Source organism: Balearica regulorum, chromosome 3 (genome assembly GCF_011004875.1).
Source record: "Balearica regulorum gibbericeps isolate bBalReg1 chromosome 3, bBalReg1.pri, whole genome shotgun sequence".
NCBI lineage: Eukaryota > Metazoa > Chordata > Aves > Gruiformes > Gruidae > Balearica > Balearica regulorum.
In genome coordinates this window covers 26,642,485-26,660,474 of record NC_046186.1, presented here as the reverse complement: position 1 = coordinate 26,660,474, position 17,990 = coordinate 26,642,485, and the positions used below count along the sequence as shown (strand labels likewise).

The window sequence follows — 17,990 nt, the reverse complement described above, 5'->3', positions numbered from 1 at the left end:
CACCTTTCCTGATGGAAAAAAAAAAAAAGAAAATAGATGAAAACAACAGGCAATTGAAATAAAAAACCCAGGAGGGCACAGAGACCTACTTGCAGCTAATGCTGCTTAAGGAAAGGAGCAACATCTCGCTGCTCGAGCCTTGCCAGTGCTAGAGACACGTCACGCTCCAAACCCATTTGGCATAGGTAGCATAACTAAATGCTTACTGTGTTAAGCAAAATGTTTCCATAAAAAGACTACTACTAGCAGCAAAGTGAATTAAAATTAGAACCTTTATGAAATCCACTGCCTAATTTTCAAGATGGGCCAGCACGAGCAGCAGAAATTAGAATAACAGGGAGAGGAGGAAGAAAACTGCAAATTAACTCCAGTTTCAGGGTTATATTCATTCAGGATAGAAAGAGAGATTTCTCCTTTTTTTTTTCTCCTTTTTTTTTCTCCTTTTTTTTTTCTCCTTTTTTTTCTTTTTTCTTTTCCTTTTCTTTTTTCTTTTCTTTTTCTCCAATGCAGGCATTTAAGTTGCTACTGACAAGTTTAAAAATTTGTAAAGTACTTCCTCTTATCTCAAGTTTCCCTCAGACATGAATAGGGATTTTCTAACATACGCATGCTGCCTCAGCTTAAGGCTTCTTCAGGAAATTACAGTATTTTATATATATTATATATACAGGAACTGAGTAAACTACCAAGATACAGTACATTATTAGGTCCTGTTTCTTAAACACCATCTATATTTATTTCACCCATTTTCCAAACCTGTATTTGACCAGCTAAAGGATATCTGCGCTAGAATTAAAAAGTGACACATTGTAATTTAAACATAGTTTAACTCCTAATTGCATTCCTGCTTCAAATCTTACTTCAGGCTCCATTTTTCCTCTCCTATGTTGTAAACAAAAATCAACGGGGGAAGCCTTCGCTTTATTTGTTCACTTCCATTCACCAGCTACATGTCCTCCTTCAGTCACCAGATAAGGGAAACTGCAATTAATCCTGCCCCCACCCTTCTTATACTCCCTCAAAGACCTTGGAAAAAGGTCTTTCGTCAGCCAAACACACGCAGAAGCTGCAATAGCTGCAATTTGGTTTTGGTAAGCAAAGTAGGAAACAAGATAAGGCATCAAATCCGTGAAATAACCTCGCAGCACGGCTGACAACACTCTCCAGCTCCTCAACAAGGTCCCCAATCACTAGACCACAGAATCACTTGCTTTTACAGAATCACAGAATGGTTTGGGTTGTAAGGGACCTCAAAGGTCACCTAGTTCCAACCCCCCTGCCACGGGCAGGGACACCCTCCACTAAACTTTCAGCCCCTAGAAGTTGGGGTTTTTTTGTCTGCACCATTGCACGGCTTCAGCAAGAGATCAAGGGAAGCCCAACCTTATTTATTTTTTTTAGGCAAACACGCTGCTTGGTGGTCAGGACACTACAAGGAAAACAAGGATTAAGTCATGCAAGGCAGGAGCAGCACTGAATTCAAGTGTTCTGCTTCCTGAGGGTGTGTTTAATAACGGGGCTCTCCTCCAGGCATACATACAAACACATTCCCTCTGTCAAAAGAGCAAAGGCAGAGAGGGAAAGGCAAGCTATTCCTCATTCCTTCCTCACGTGCTTTTGTAGAAGTCATCAATAGTCAACTCTTTGAATGACCATCCATAGGGGACACTCAATGCTAAGGACGCCAAAAGGACAGGACACTTTTATGGCCTACACTAATCAACTGGTGGGATTTCAGCTGTTGCTTCTACTCCAAAGTCAGCCACTGGACAGACCAGCCTGGAGTCAATGAGAGCCACAGCCACGCTTACAGCGAGCTGTAACACACCCTGCCCTTCACAAGGCTCCCCAGTTGAAATGCACAACTAACTTGTAAGCAAAACACTCTTTCTCAGATGCAATCCTGTACATCACCATCTTAAAATCCATCCCAGAGAAACCTGCCAGTAGCATGAGCAGGAGCACTGAGGAAAACCAGCAAGAACACTGGAAGTGGACACCTTCCTCTAGATGCATGTCCTAACTAGTTGCACAATGAAATGCTGAGGAAGCTGGATCCTACTCTGGATTCACGAAGCATGTAATGAGCTCCCAGGAGAGTCCAGTGAAGTCTAGTATGGAAGCTATCAACTTGGCATCTCCCACAAAGCCTGCTATCAACATCAAGATCCCTCAACACTCCGCCTGCTTTCACCTGCGAGCAGGGGCAGCTGATGATGGTAACAGCGTTTCACAGATACAGATACCTCGTGTTGCTTTGGGCCAAACATGCTTTAATTTTCAAATAAAGTGAGATATTGAAATGATTTCTGAGGGCAGGGACTAATTCGCAGTGCGGCACAGTGGAGTCATCACGCAGGTGATGACTCTGTGCTGGAAGCAGGTATTGGACTTCCTCTCAAGCAGCAATACCATCAAGGAGATGCAGCAGCAGCTGGCGATGGACCATGGTATGCAGACCTCTGCCTGCTTGCTGGGTGACAAGCCAGCAAATGGACAACTGCTCCACGCAGCTGAGGTCTCCAATTGTGTCCTCATATGTTTCATGGCAAAACCAGAACCACTACAGTTTTTTGGCTTGGTGAAGGATTGTTTCACATCCCCAAACCATGTTTGTAGAACATGGTGAAGCTGTATTTTGGTCTTGCAGCATCCTCGTACCAAGTCTGTTATCATGAGTAATAATGGAAGATGGCAGAGGGGCAGACATTCAAGAAGGAATCCATACAAAACATGAATAAAATAACTACATTTCCCAACAAGAGAAAGTATTAATGAAAGATCACAGTTCATATGCATGTACCCTAAACAGAACCAGATGTTACAACTGCTATCTCCCCCTCCAATGGATGCTTTAAAGCCTGATAGGACGGATCAGCCAGGCAGATTGGTTGGGGGGGGGGAGTTGTCTTTACAGGAGACAGCGCAAAAACTAAAATCAATGCCTCACTGAAGCTTACATTCAACATCTACCCGGCTCCGTTTCTGACCCTTATTTTCAAAGCACGTGTCATTTTCTCAACTACAGTCAACAATGGGCCAGTTGCAGGTCACAGACTCATAGAATGGTTTCAGTTGGAAGGAACCTCAAAGACCATCTCTTTCCAACCCCCCTGCTGTGGGCAGGGACACCCTCCACTAGACCACATTGCCCAAAGCCCCATCCAACCTGGCCTTGAACACTTCCAGGGAGGGGGCATCCACAACTTCTCTGGGCAACCTGTTCCAGTGCCTCACCACCCTCACAGTAAACAATTTCTTTCTAACATCTAATCTAAATCGACCCTCCTTCAGCTTAAACCCATTACCCCTTGTCCTGTCACTACACTCCCTCATAAACAGTCCCTCACCATCTTTCCTGTAGGTCCCTTCAGGTACTGGTAAGCTGCAATTAGATCTCCCCAGAGCCACCTTTACTCCAGGCTGAACAACCCCAACTCTCTCAGCCTGTCCTCATAGGAGAGGTGCTGCAGCCCTCTGATCACCTTCGTGGCCCTCCTCTGGACTCTCTCCAACAGCTCCATGTCTCTCCTGTACTGGGGCCCCCAGAGCTGGATGCAATACTGCAGGTGGGGTCTCATGAGAGCGGAGTAACGGAGCAGGATCACCTCCCTCGACCTGCTGGTCACTCCTCTTTTGATGCAGCCCAGGACACCGTTGGCTTTCTGGGCTGCAAGCGCACACTGCTGGCTCATGTTGAGCTTCTCATCAATCAGCATCCCCAAGTCCTTCTCCTGAGGGCTGCTTTCAATCCATTCCTCACCCAGCCTATAGTCGTGCTTGGGATTGCACCGACCCACGTGCAGGACCTTGCACTTGGCCTTGTTGAACTTCATGCGGTTCACACGGGCCCACCTTTCCAGCCTGTCAAGGTCCCTCTGCATGGCATCCCTTCCCTCCAGCGTGTCGACCACACCACACAGCTTGGTGTTGTCGACAAACTTGCTGAGGGTGCACTCGATCCCATTGTCCATGTCGCCGACAAAGATGTTAAACAGCTCTTGTCCCAGTACCGACCCCTGAGGAACACCACTCATCACCGTTCTCCACTTGGACATTGAGCCGTTGATCACAACTCTTTGAGTGCGACCATCCAGCCGATTCCTTATCCACCGTGTGGTCCATCCATCAAACCCATGTCTCTCCAGTTTAGACACAAGGATGTCGTGTCAAATGCCTTGCACAAGTCCAGGTAAATGGCGTCAGTTGCCCTTCCCTTATCCACTGACGCTGTAACCCCATCATAGAAGGTCACCAAGTTTGTCAGGCATGATTTGCCCCTAGTGAAGCCATGTTGGCTGTCACCAATCACCTCCTTGTTTTCCATGTGCCTGAGCATAGTCTCCAGGAGGGTCTGCTCCATGATCTTGCCAGGCACGGAGGTGAGACTGACCGGCCTGTAGTTCCCTGGGTCTTCCTTGTTACCCTTCTTAAAAGTGGGGGTTATGTTCCCCCTCTTCCAGTCAGCGGGAACTTTGCCAGACTGCCAGGACTTCTCAAACATAATGGCGAGTGGCCTGGCCACTTCATCTGCCAGTTCCCTCAAGACCTGTGGATTCAACTCATCAGGTCCCATGGACTTGTGCACCTTAGGTCCTAGTCTCGGTTGTTACCATCCATTTTAAAAAAAATGAACAAGGGACTATCCACTCTCAAAAACCAGCACTGAATCAAATCATGCTGCTCTACGGAGCGATGCATTGAACAGGTTGCCTCATACTGTTTCCTGGCAGGCAAGGATTTACTTTCTCTTTGATGCCAATTAAGAAGAGGCAACAAAGGTTAAAGAGCACTTGATGCCATAGCCATTACAGTACAGTGGTGGAAGGGAATATCTCTGCCTTTAAGAGAGTCCAGAAAACATCTGCTACAACGAAATATGGATTCATTGCAGTTAAATGCATTTGCCATTTGGAGAAACAAGAAAAAAAAACAAACAAAAAACCCACATTTAATCTCACTAATGAATTTGTAGCATGCATTTTTCCAGTATACAAGATTGTTGGCAGGAAGTAGTATCTTTTTTTAGACCAACTGATATAATTAGAAAAATAACTCTATGTATAATCATAAGATTTATTTTAGAGCTGCAGATGTATAATCTCTGCCCACAAACCTTGCCTTATCTGTGTACATCACACAGAGAAGGGGATGCTACCAATTTAATACAACAATACACCCCTTACAGAAAAAAAATAGTTTAAAGTATTGAAACATAACCACCTATTACTTTCTTCCAACTGAGGTCAAAACTCAGTAGAACTCAGCTATTACTAGGTGGGATGTTGGGACTACAAAAAAACTTGCCATTAGAAAATATTTCAAACCAAGCAGACTTCAAAATCTTCTGAACAATCTTACGGACATTAACAGGGAAGTCAAACTTCAAAGGGGGCACCAGACTAAGTTGTCCCTCTGCTCCCATCAGACTGTGGTCTTTCAAATTTGATGTCAAAAGGCACAGTATTTTCTTCAAGTCTTAAGCTATACAACAGATGAATCGGGAAGCTAGCAGAAAAACTAGAGATATTTATCTGATAATAAACTTATTTGGAGCCTTCAACACAGAGGGATTTTAATATAAGGATCCAATACTGCTTCTCTACAAAGCATCATTTATTTTAATAATTCAAGCATGTGTTGCACACCAGTAGTAACTGACTATGCTCACAAAAGGTTTTTACAGAAGGTAAGTATTCTCAAGACACTGAAGTTGTAAAGTTGCAGGTATTCTTAGAAAGTATTTTATATAACATTTGTCATACTGGGAATAAAAACCCTTAAATTTTCAGTAAAACTACCTTTACTGTGTGCATAGAGTTCATTTCAGTTTCACACAATGGCATAGTTCTCTCTCTGATACTAAATGGAAGTACATGCTTGTTCAAATCATATAGCGCTATTTCTTCCAGATTTACAGCAAGATGTGCAAAAACACCATGACACTACCAATGTTAAAAGTAAAGCACAATTAAATCTTTGAGGGTGAATAAACATGAAAATTCTATTTGCATCATTAAAAACATCAACACTCAAGGCATTTAAAATCCTTAATACGCCCTCTACAGAATCACAGAACAGTTGAGGTTGGAAGGGACCTCTGGAGATGATCTAGCCCAAACTCCCTGCTCAAAGCACGGGACAGCTACAGCAGGTCACCTGGGACCACGTCTAGTCAGGTTTTGAGCATCTCCAAAGATGGAGACTCCACAACCTCTCTGGGCAACCTGTACCTGTGTTTCACCACCCTCACAATAAGAAAAATAGTGTTTCCTTATTTCAGACAAAATTTCCTGTTTCAGTCTGTGCCCGTTGCTTTTTATAATTTCATGGGGCACCACTGAGAAGATTTTTGCTCTTCTTTCTTTACAGCCTCTCATCAGGTATTTACATATACCAATAAGATCCCCTGCACCTTTTTCTTCTCAAGACTAAACTATCCCAGATCTTTCAGCCTCTTCTCATGTGACAGATGCTTCAAGCACTTAATCATCTTTGTGGCCCTTTGCAGGACCCGGTCCAGTATGTCCATAACTCTCTTCTTCTGGGAAGCTCAACACTGGACACAGCACTTCAGGTGTGTTTCCCCCACTGCCGGCCAGAGCAGAAGGATCACCCGCTGGCAATGCTTTTCCTAATGCAGCCCAGGAAACCATTAGCCTTCTCTGCCATGAAGGAACGTTGCTGACTCATGGGCAACTTGTCCACCAGGTCACCCAGGGCCTTTTTTTGCAAAGCTGCTTTCCATATGGTTGGTCCTCAGCCTGTACTGGGGAATGGAGTTATTCCTCCTGAGGTGTACGCAAGGCTTTGTATTTCTCTTTACTGAGCTTCATGAGATTCCTCTCTGCCCATTCCTCCGGCCTCTCAATGTCCCTCTGAATGGCAGCATAAACATCCTTCTTATCAACTACCTCCAAGCAGACCCTTGAACACATCCTGTTTCCTGAAGTCCAAGACTGTGATGCTGGTTTTTGCTCTACTCCCTTCTCTCAGGATCTTGAGCTCCACCACCTCACCATCACTACAGCCACTGCAACCCTGACCTTCAGATCTCAACCTGTCCTTTCCTGTTTATGAAGTCCAACAGAGCACCTCTGTCTATTGACTCCTTGATCATCTGTGTTAGGAAGTCATCAATGCACTCCAGAAAACTCCAAGATTGCTTGTGCCTTGTTATGCTGTCCCTTCAGCAGAAGTCAGGGTGGTTCAAGATCTGGGCCTTTGAACATGAGGCTTCTTCCAGTTATCTAAAGAAGACATCATCTACTACTTCTTCCTGATCAGGCAGTCTACAGCAGACACACAAAACAATGTCACCCACTAATCCCAGCCTGCTCTCAGCTGGCCCATCATCCATCCCAAGGAAAAGCTTCACATATCCCTGCTGCTCTCTCAGAGGAAGGGCAACTCCCCATCCTTGCCTTCCTGGCCTCTCCTTAAAGAGCCTGTATTCATCCATTGCAGCATTCCAGTCATGTGAGATAGCCCACCATGTCTCTGTGATCCCAATGAAATCTATGAATCTGAAAAAAAAAAAGGAAATAAAACTTCTAGATTTTTACGTCTTAAGAAAGGATGGTTACAACCTATAAGCACAAATTTAAAGACAGGTACAGTATGATATCACAGCAGACTACTGGCCATCGACCAAGCAAGTGCCTTTCAGGCTTATGGTTGCATAATGGCAGAAAGTATGGTAGAACAGTGAAATTTAGTCTAAAAGGGGTTTTTTTTCCCCCTGAGAAAGAGGTGTGGTATGGGAAGAACAGAGGGACTTCTTCTTGAGGAGCTTTCACAAGATTTTGGTATGATAACAGCACCCTGGATTTCAACACCACATGTAATAAAGAGATACAGGCACTGCCTCAGCCAAATGCCAAGCAGCAGCACACCATCGACTTCTCTAACACAGAAACTGGGGCACGGGAGGAGGCCAGGGTTTAACCAGGTCCCTCACGGAAGTGGTCTCACATCAATCAAACAACTCTACAGAGAAGATTTGGCACGTAACACCAAGAAGGAAAAATACAGATGACAGATACAGTCTGTAGCTCAAACAGAGAAGTGAAATGATTCAGAGGTTGCATCAGATTAGGTTTACAAACACTACATATAAATTATCCCCAGAAGAAGAAAGAGTTCAGCTGACACTTAGGCTAAACTAAGTGCACACATAAAATTTCAAATTCATTTTTTGCCATTGAACTTTTCACATAAACAACATCTGCCAAAAGTCTCACAGTAAAGTGACTTTTGCCCTTTGAGTAGAACAACTGAGCAGCAGCAAGAAAAAACAGCAGCAAAACAAGAGTTATATGCTATTTCCACCACCCACCAATGCAAAGAATGTTAGTGATTTAATAGAATAGCCAAAATATAATACTGCATTCAAAGGTTCATAAATTTTTTATTTATTTTTTTTTTACACAACAGTGGGGGGAGAAATATGCAGAGATCCAGTTTTGTACTGCCAATCTGATGCACAGAGAAATTAAGTTGACAGGATGTATTGGCCCTTAAATTCTAATGTATAGGAGTAGGAAACAACATTTAATCAACTACAGGCTGATCTATAGAATTGAAAGCATTTTATTTTTATCTGATGCTTTTCATTAGAGAAGCTATTGAAATGCATCGTGCAGAATGTGTTATTTTCTTCTATCAAAGCAATTTGCCAGAAAGCCTACTCTTTGGTGAAGTATAGTTTTTGACGTGTAGCAAATGATATACTACACATTACAGCTTGAATTGAAAAAGCCTTCAAATTTTCACTCCTAAGGAAAATAAAAATGGTCCAGGTTTAAAGAAAAAAAATCACCAGAAATTACATTTTTAAGTCGCTCTGTGCACACTGGTAACCACACACTATGTTTTTTTCCAATCAAATCAGATATATACCAAGTATTCAATGGAAGGCACTTAGGATCCAGCACAGGAGGAGGAATTATTTAAGCAGGTAAGAGCCACACTCTACCACTGGCCCTATACAAAGCCCTTCCTTTTGAGACCAAAGGGTGCAGCTCTTTAATTTGTCTTGTAAAGCAGAAGTGGTGAGATGCATGCTGACAGCTAGAAATTGCTGTTCTGTGGGAAAACAGCCACATCTGCCAAGAAAGGCTACAGAGACCTCAATATTGTGGAAAACCACCAGTAGCTTAATAGTACACAGCCGGCTCCTCCGGCACATCCCACCAGGCTGGCTCATCCTGCAGGAAGGGCAGGAGCAGAAGAGGAAACCTGGGAGGCAGCAGAAAGGAAATGGAAAGAGCAGAGTGTAAAGGAAAAGGGGGGGAAAAAAATGTTTGCAAGGGCAGTCAAGAATCTGGCACAGAAGGGACAGGAGAGGAAGCAAAGAATGAGAAACACAAGCCACACAGAGCTGTTTAGGTCGGAAGAAGTAAGCAAGACCCTGGGACATCAAGGACGGGGGAGGATGGAAAAGTATGAACATGTGGGTCAAGGAATCTGAGACACCCGTGGTAACGGCAGAGAAAGGTCGCTGTCAAAACGACCACATGTTCTTCATCACGTAATCGGGGAAGGGAGGGAAGAAGGGATCCAGGGATCCAGCACAGCAGTTAAGGAGACCTGGGGAAAGAATCAGAGTACTGACACGTGAAAGCAAAAGGATCCCTGTGCAGTAGCAAAAGGGTATTGCTAAGTTGCTGTACAAACAAAAATGATTAACTTGTATTCCTGAGAGGCTGACAGGTATAGCTTAGGAAAAAAAATGTACTTGTAGGGGAAAAGGGGTCAGAGAAACTGAGTTAGCCCATTCTTTTCCTGGTCCGCATATGCATTAATGCGCAAGGGAGCAAACAAAGGGAGGAGTGGAAATAATGGGGGCAAAGACATCTCCCTCTGCTTCTTGGACACTTCTGTTCAGACGTTTTCCAGATGAACCCTTCCCACCCCCTCTCCCCTTAGAAAGAGGTGAAGAATTCTACCATACGTTTTGGTCAGCCAACACAACAAAAAATAAAACCAACAAAGCAATTCTTTCAAAATAATTCCAATACATTTCTTGTTTCTCCTCTCCTCGGGATGACTCTCGTAACGTACAATGCAGCAATATTGCTGGGTCTTTCAGATAGTCCTTTCCCACTGCTAGAGCAATTCTTTAAGTTGTCTTCTGTCATGTGAGGGGATTTTTGTGTGTTTGTTTTGTTGGGGTTTTTCAGTAACACCCTAACATACACCATGCTAAGATAACACCCTAACATACGTCCTCTAGAATAATAGAAGTTTTAAGCATGCTAGCAAAGACTGTAGATTAAACAAAGCCTAAGACTACTTCTGTACCTCAAAATGAAGGGTTTAGGGTGTATTGGAGCAAAGCAACCACAGAACACTTTTCATTGCTACTTAAACAGAAACAGGGGCAGGGAGAAACAGGGGAGAAGGGGGAAGGATGTGCATCCAACACAAGTTGCCCCATCCACTTGAGACAAGTGCAGGGAGTTCATGTATTCCAACATGCGACTTGCTGATGTTTATCCGCTTCAGAAAGCTTTATGTTTGAAGGGATGAAAAAAATTGTGCAAGTGGAAGGAAAACAGATGTCAGGAGATAAAACTAACTTGGGTGACTTAGACTTGCTGCATGGCAAAGCTGGGAAAAGAACTGACCAATATCTACTTGGTTTCAGAAAAGTATAACAGGACCTCCTGCGTGCTGAAACAGGCATTTGAGACCACACCAGCCCACTCTGGGAAGATGAGGTCTGAACTACCCTGATGGGGGTATAGAATGAAGAGCAGGGCAGCAGATTTGGGGTTTTCCTTGTCCATCCAACTATTGCAACTTCTGCTGCAAGTCACAGAGCCTACAGGGCAATTCTTCACTATTTCAAAGGTGAGCCTTTACAGCAGCAATTTCCTAAGGAGGATCATAACCATCTCAGTGACACGAACACCTTATTGGTGTTACGGGAGATATTACGGCATCAGCACAGCCTAGAGATGATTCACCAGGAATCAGCACAGATCACTGTGAACTTCAGGACTTCATCAAGTATGGGAAGACATCTAATGAGCCAGCCACTGAGAGTTAAACAAGTCTCCTGACTTGCTTAGGCCTGAACTGAGCCCAAAAATGGTTTGATTTGGTGTTACCTCCCTTAAGCATATAGAGAGGAAATTTAATGGAGATAAGGTAAGACTAATACAATGCATTACACTAGATTAAGGGCGTAATGACCACTAAGATCTATGCTGACCAAACAGTTTGTTAATTATATGCCCTAACTCTTTCCCTTGTGCTTTCTCTGCAAGAGGTATGGTGTACCTCTGCTTTTTGTACTTATTTCCAATTCTGTATCTGTAGTTTGCATTGACACTAGTCTTTTAATATCAAGGGGAATAAACAGTGTACCCTGTAGCTACCTTACAGACAGAGATCTTCCACTATTTTCCTCAGCCAGATTCCTACAGCAGAACTTTTAAAAACTATTTGCTGGTAGAAATTTTAAATGAGGCTCTTCCCATCCATTTCCAGATTCAATAGACTAGTTTCACATCCGGGATTGCAGCTGTATTTTTGTACCCAAAACTCCTACGGAGTCAACACTTATCTGAGATGATGGCACTATATTGTATTTATCAGAAAACATTCATAAAGAACTGACAAGAAAAGTTCATAGGTCCATGCAGGAAGCCCTAATAAAAATGCCTTCCTGCATTGCTGACAAGGCATGAAGTACTCAAGACAGATACTACAAGCATGTCTCTGTGGTTGTATTTCATTGGCTTCCTCCTAGTCCAGCTAAAAACCCACAAAAATATTCTGACAGTATATTTAGGCACTCCCGTAATCTGATCCATGCACATAAAAAAAAGTCTTTCTAACTTCTACTTTTGCTTGATTCCACTGCGATGTCAAGGAGCCTGAGTTGTTGGGGGTTTTTTACCCCCTCAGCTATTTTTTACATGTATGGGACTTAATATGCACTGACATGTCCACCACAGGACAAAAAAGGCTATTTCATATATCATAGTTCAAGGAAGAGGAGAAACAATGAATAGTTGCACTCTATTTACAGAAATAAATACCATATAACACCATGAACAACAGACATCACCATATACATTTGTACACAGCAACTAGTTTGTGGAGGATTTATTTAAAACAAAAACAAAAACCAGAGGGCCATAGGTCTCAACAGGATTTCAGTCAGAAGCACATTCCATACCCCTGCAATAAGAAGTGTACAAGCCTGAAAGCCAACACTGAGAAGAAAAGTCTAGTACAAAAAGAAAGAGACTCCTGAGTCTAGTCTGTGCACAAAGCCAGCAGAAACTGCTGGAAGTAAAAAACAGCACCCACACGGAGGCTACAGAAACCAGTTTTGCTCTACTTCAGAAGGATAAAGAGCTCAGTCACAGCACGATGCAAACCTGCGCCTAGGTTTTTCAAAAGGAAAAGCCACATTTAATCCATCAGTTCAACTGAACATCTTTACTACTGTCTGTAGGAAAACTTCTCCACCATGATTACTCTTACTACCTAGAGCGGAAAAAAGTTTATGTGAGTGAACTGAATTTAAAAAAAGAAAAGTAAGACTGTCTAAGTTTTGGTAGGAACAGAGCAACTTTGATTCAAGTGGAAACAAAGGTGCTTTTGAAAATTTTTCTGGCTAGTTAGTTCAGTTTCTTGGATTGCAAGTTAGTAAGAACTCACGCACCTTTAAGGTGCAGCTTCCAGATAACACTTCCCCTCCAGTATCAAACTCTACCAACCACAACTCACAAAAAGCTTCTAAGGTGTCCAAAGTTTAAAGAGGAAATACTGAAAAAAGCCCTTGGTTCATCAAGTCAAAAGTCGAGCATGCCTCCCACTCGCGCTGTACCCGCGGAGCGGAACAGTGCCTGGCTGCAATCGCTCTGACCGAGCTCCTCTACCAAAATCAGCAACTGCCAGCCGGCGAGGCACGCCTGCGGGTACCACCTCGACGTCTAAAAACGACGTTGAATGGAAAGTGAATCAACCTTTGACAATACTGACAAAAAAAATATTAGGCACAAAAATCCGGCTACGCGTTTCATGCAAGAAGCAAAACACTGACAACTGTGTGGGACTTAACACGGAGGAAAACAAAAAGCTTCATCGCTCTCGTGTTTGGCATGACGAAGTTTCCAGGAGTGGAAGGCAGAAACGGGAACGCTGTTATCTGCTAGAGGGTTTTATGTTTTTCCCATATAGAGAGCAGACAGTATCTGCTGAAAGGGGGGGAAAAGAGGAGGGCTTAATACCCTCCAAGGTCTCGTAATTCCGATGACGTGAATGTTAATCACAACATATATTCACATCCTGTGACTCCAGCCCTAACCCCTGTGCCCTCCGAACAGTACTTTTCCTCCCGCAAGACGCGGATCTCCAGCTTTTGCTCCCGAAAGCTCATTTACCACTAAACTACAGGGAAACGCTAAACCCGAGACTCCGGCTCTTTCTTTAACTCCCGGCGTTACTACCCCAGACCGGCGGCCCCGGCCGCCCCGCACGGCGCGGTGCCGGGATGCCACAGCACCCCGCGCCCGGGAGCCCCTCAGCGCAGCCTCGGGCCGGGCGCGGCGCCGCCTCATCCCGCCGGCGCCGGGCCGGGGAGCTCGGCGGGCACCTGCCGGGGCGGCTCACCTGCGCCCCCCCCCCCTCCCTCCGCCCCGGGCGGCGGCGGCGGGGCTGGGACCGGCCCGGCTCCGGTGCCTGGGGAAGGTGGGGGCCGCCCCCCGTTCCCGCTCCCCGCTCACCTTGGGCAGCTCGCGGAGCTGGTTGGCGTCCAGCAGGAGCTCCTCCAGGCTGCGGCTGTAGCGGTAGATCTCCTCGGGCACGGCGGCCAGCGAGCAGTGCCGCTTATCGATGGACTCCACATGGCGGTTGCACCGCCACAGGGGGATGCAGTGGAACATCGCCCCGCCGGGGGGGGGGGGGGGGCCGGGCCGCTGGGGGCCGCGGGGCGGGCGCCGCCGCCGCTCACCGCCGCCCCCTCTTCCCCGCCGGCCGCAGGAGCTGCTGCCCCCTCCGCCGCCGCGCAGCGCGGGTCCCGGCGAGCCGGCGGCGGCAACCCGCATCCAGCGCGCCGGCGCCGGCGGCGGGAAGCGGCCCCGGACGAGCGCGGCGGCCCCGGGAGAACAATGGGCGGGAGCCGCAGCCGAGCGGGGCGGGAAGCGCCCCCCTACTGCTCCTCGGCGGGCCGCTGCCCTCCCCGCAGGGGCATCGCGGGGCGCCGGCCGCAGCGCTGCTGCTGGCGACCGCCGCGCATTCCCGCGCCTGACCCGGAACACGGGCGGCCTCTCCCTCTCCTCCTCTCCCCTCCCCTCCTCTCCTCTCCTCCCCCGTCCCGGCTGACATCAGCGGGGCCGGGCCCTGCCGCCCCGCCCCGGGCCCGGGCCCGGACCCGGCCCGCCGGCCTGCCCGGGGAGGCGGCCAGCCACCCGCACCGCCACCCCACCCCCCCGGCGCCGCCTCGTCCCGGGGCAAGCGGGGCCGGGCGGCCGCACAACTTTCTGCCAAGGAGACAGCCGCGCCGGCACGGAGTTTCCCCCGGCTGGAAGTGTAAAGCTCTGCCCGGGGGCAGGGGGGGCTACAGCGGCCGGGGGGCTCGGGGGTCCCGGGCGCAGCATCCGCCGCGCAGGCTCCCCCCGCAGCTGCCGGCTCGGTTTGCCACCGCTGCGGGGCCGCACGGGTCTGCTTTGTGCCAGGCGGTGTAACAGGGTTTGAAATGAGTGGGGATGCCGTGAAACGGACCGGGCCGCTCGTTTTACCTACGTTCAGACAGGCTGTGCCTTACCTGGGATGCTCGCGAACGTCACGGAGCGGGAATGTGCGCAGGCTACACTTCACATTTTCTTTTCAGTTGTTGGAACACAACGCTATCTGGAAAGTAACGTGATGAAATGTAAGGAACGCTGTTTAGGTACCATGGCCATTGCTGATGTTTTTTTTCCTCTCCACCTACATAGCTGTGGCATTAAAAAACCGTCAGTATCTATCCTCAAGACTTTCTGAAGTAAGGTGGGTTTTTAAATCCACTTTCAAAAGAGCCGATTGTAAGGTCAGAAGGGTTAGCGAAGGTAAATACACTGCAGCCTTCTGCCTGCGTCTGCCGGCTCCGGGCTCCAGCAGCCCCACTCGTGTTACCTCTGTGAGTGGGGCCGTGCACCGAGCTCTGACAACAAAACACGGTCTCAGAGGCTCTCCCCTCTCTGGTTGCATAATAGCAATTTTGTAATCTACACGGTGACATAAAATGCTTTTGAAAACAGGCACTTAACATCAGAGCTGCTCTTGAAATATTACGAATGTCTTGCATAACTATAACTGGGTGCAGATACAGGAATAGGGGAGAGGGGGAAGTTTATTGCAGTCGTCTCTGTTCTTCAGTCCCCGCACGGCACTGACAAGACTTAGTCTTCTAAAATTGCAATTTATTTATTGTTGTTTTTTCTTAAATCAGCTTATAAATCTCACAAGCTACGCTTGTTTAATTTCTGTGAGAATTGATCTGCCTATTTTTTGTTTTGAAAAGGACATTATAGGACCTTGTATACTGTTATTCTTTGCTGACCTGTAAAACAAGAAACTTTAAAAATGTTACCATTTTCTTGTAAGTACCTTAAAAAATCATTCAGAACCAACAGCTTCCTTCTGCAATTGATATATCCAATAATTACAAAAAAATATGTGGAACCTCCTCATGTGTCTAAATAAAGTATGTAAAGAAATCTGCTAGCCCACGGGGAAAGAACTGTAAATATTGCTGACCTGATAACAACTGAAGTGGTTTTTTTTAGACAGCCACGGGAATGATCTGACTTCTGACCATGCCATGATTCAAAAATGTGTGTTGGGGATAAACTGTCGGCATTTCACCTTGGAGGACCGTAACTGGGTTTCCAACATAATTTTCATCCACTACAAGTGTACAAACTGTTTATAGCACAGACAAGAAGAAAGCTGTGATTGATCTTTTTCATCCTGCACTTGAAAGGAAGATCATTACCCATGGTATTCTGAGCAGGGCTTGGAGATTAGTTTTTTCAATATAGCTACAACATTTTGAGGCAAAGACTTCCTCAGCTTCTGCAGTACCCATGGAGGGAGAGTTGATAAAAATGTTCACGTGTGCTTGGAAACAGGGTGGGCATGCACCAGCGCTCTCAGGCCTCCCCAGCCCCAGGGCAGGAGATTAGATAAACTACAAGACGAGAAAATCCAACAAACATGTTGCGCATCAGCACAGAGCTTGGCAAAGGCAGGGATCCAGGATGCTGGCCAGCAGATCTTAGAGGTGGAGATGAGGAGGACCATCTCCATCACACTCAGTGGGTCACAGCCAGTGGCCAGCTGCACACTGCTGACACACTTCTTCAAGCTGCTGGTGAGCCTGGTCCTCCCTGGGGGCAGAGGGGCCAGGTTCAGAAAATCGAGCTTCTCATGGCAGCTCCGACCCAACCTCTGACACGGGAGGTCTTGAACTGGGCACAGGGAACATGGTGGTCTCAGCAGAGACCAACCGAGATCTGCTACCAAGGTTGCCTTGCCTAAATTCAGTGACCATTCCAGCCCCTCGGTGCCTTTATTCCTAGGGAGCCCTCTGGAGAAGCGGGACTGCAGGGGAGCCGTGCAGCAGGCAACGGGAACAAGGAAGGGCTGCAGCTGACTGCCCCCTGTATACATAGGACATGCAGTCCTATATGGGACTACATCATAGGGATGGGGTGACATCAAAGCATTCGAAATTGAAGAACAATGTGACTTGCTTAATTGCCAAACAGAAGAATGAATGGGCTGACTCCTGAGCTCCAGCTCTTAAGAACAGGTTTGTGAGTGGCACTTCAGGACCTCCTGTGCACCTTCTGCTGGGCTGGAAACATCCACATTGTCCCACAGCTGAGTCTGACACCAGGCAAGAGCTCCAGCAGTGGCCTGTGTGGGAGGGATTTCATGCCAGCTTGTGGTGTTCTCTGTCCCACCGTCTTCTGTGCCACTTGGGAGAAAAGCCCAGCACACCCTCCAGACAAAGAGGGCTTCAGATCCCAGCACACTGATCTGTCTCGGAGGCTTGTAAACTGAGCCTTTCTTGCATGACACAGACATGAAGTTTGGCATGAGGTGTCACTTCTGCAGATGCTGTCATGTGTCTCATGACTAGGTCTCACTGTAACAAGTCTAGACAGTAACAGGAGGGTGACAGTGACTATCGTGTGAGTCTCTGTAATGAAGGATGAGGCAAACTATTTGCATGTTTCTCAGGAGTGTCAGGGAGTTCAGGGGACAGAGTGATGGCAAGAGAACTTAATATTTATTTATGAGATCTGCCTTCACCAGCTGACACTCAATGTAAGGATAAAGAGCCTCTTCCCTTCTCTGAGATGGACAGCTACTGTCACAGGGTCTTTGATACAATCCTTGGGAGCTTAGGACATCAAATGAGTGCTAGTGGCCCTGATCCACTGCACACCTGCAGATATACCCTGAGGGTATGGTATGGAAATATGCATCAAGAACGCCAAAAGGCAAACCAGCGCCTTGGCTGACCACCATTCTGAGCAAACCTGTTCAGCTTTGGTCAGTGCAGAGTTACTAGTCTCTATTGTTCTGCTGCACTAAGAAACAGCAGCAATAAAAAAATCCTTCCCTAACCCAAGAAGAGACCAGTTCTGTATCCTGTGTGGCCAGAAGAGTGACCTCACGTCAGGGCAAGTTTTGGTGGAGACGTCTTTGAAAAGGGATGAGAAAAGATAATTTTGATACAATAGAGTAACTAGAAGCGATAACCAGGCACGCGGGAGAAGTTGCAAGTCAGCAGAAGAGGACAGCAAGTTGCCAGGGTTTGTACTAACACATACCTGACAACCTTCTTTCTTGGAGCAATTGTGTGTCCAGGGATAGGAGAAGTATTGCCCTCCCTGATAGCAGCAGCCCTGCTGCATTACACATTTCCATGGCAAGCCAAGGTGTGGCTCACGTGCAGATGGAAATAAGGTCTG

General features: G+C 46.6%; 1 protein-coding gene across 1 annotated transcript in view; it reads right to left on the bottom strand.

The window, feature by feature from the left end:
* The window catches only part of LRRC1 (leucine rich repeat containing 1), a 78,612-nt gene extending 64,322 nt beyond the window's left edge, over positions 1-14,290 (bottom strand). Inside the window, exon 1 of the mRNA XM_075747374.1 lies at positions 13,749-14,290. Within this exon, the coding sequence (XP_075603489.1) occupies positions 13,749-14,069 (321 nt within the window). The 5' untranslated portion in view covers positions 14,070-14,290. The remainder of the gene's footprint in view (positions 1-13,748) is intronic.
* Positions 14,291-17,990: the final 3,700 nt, after the last annotated feature.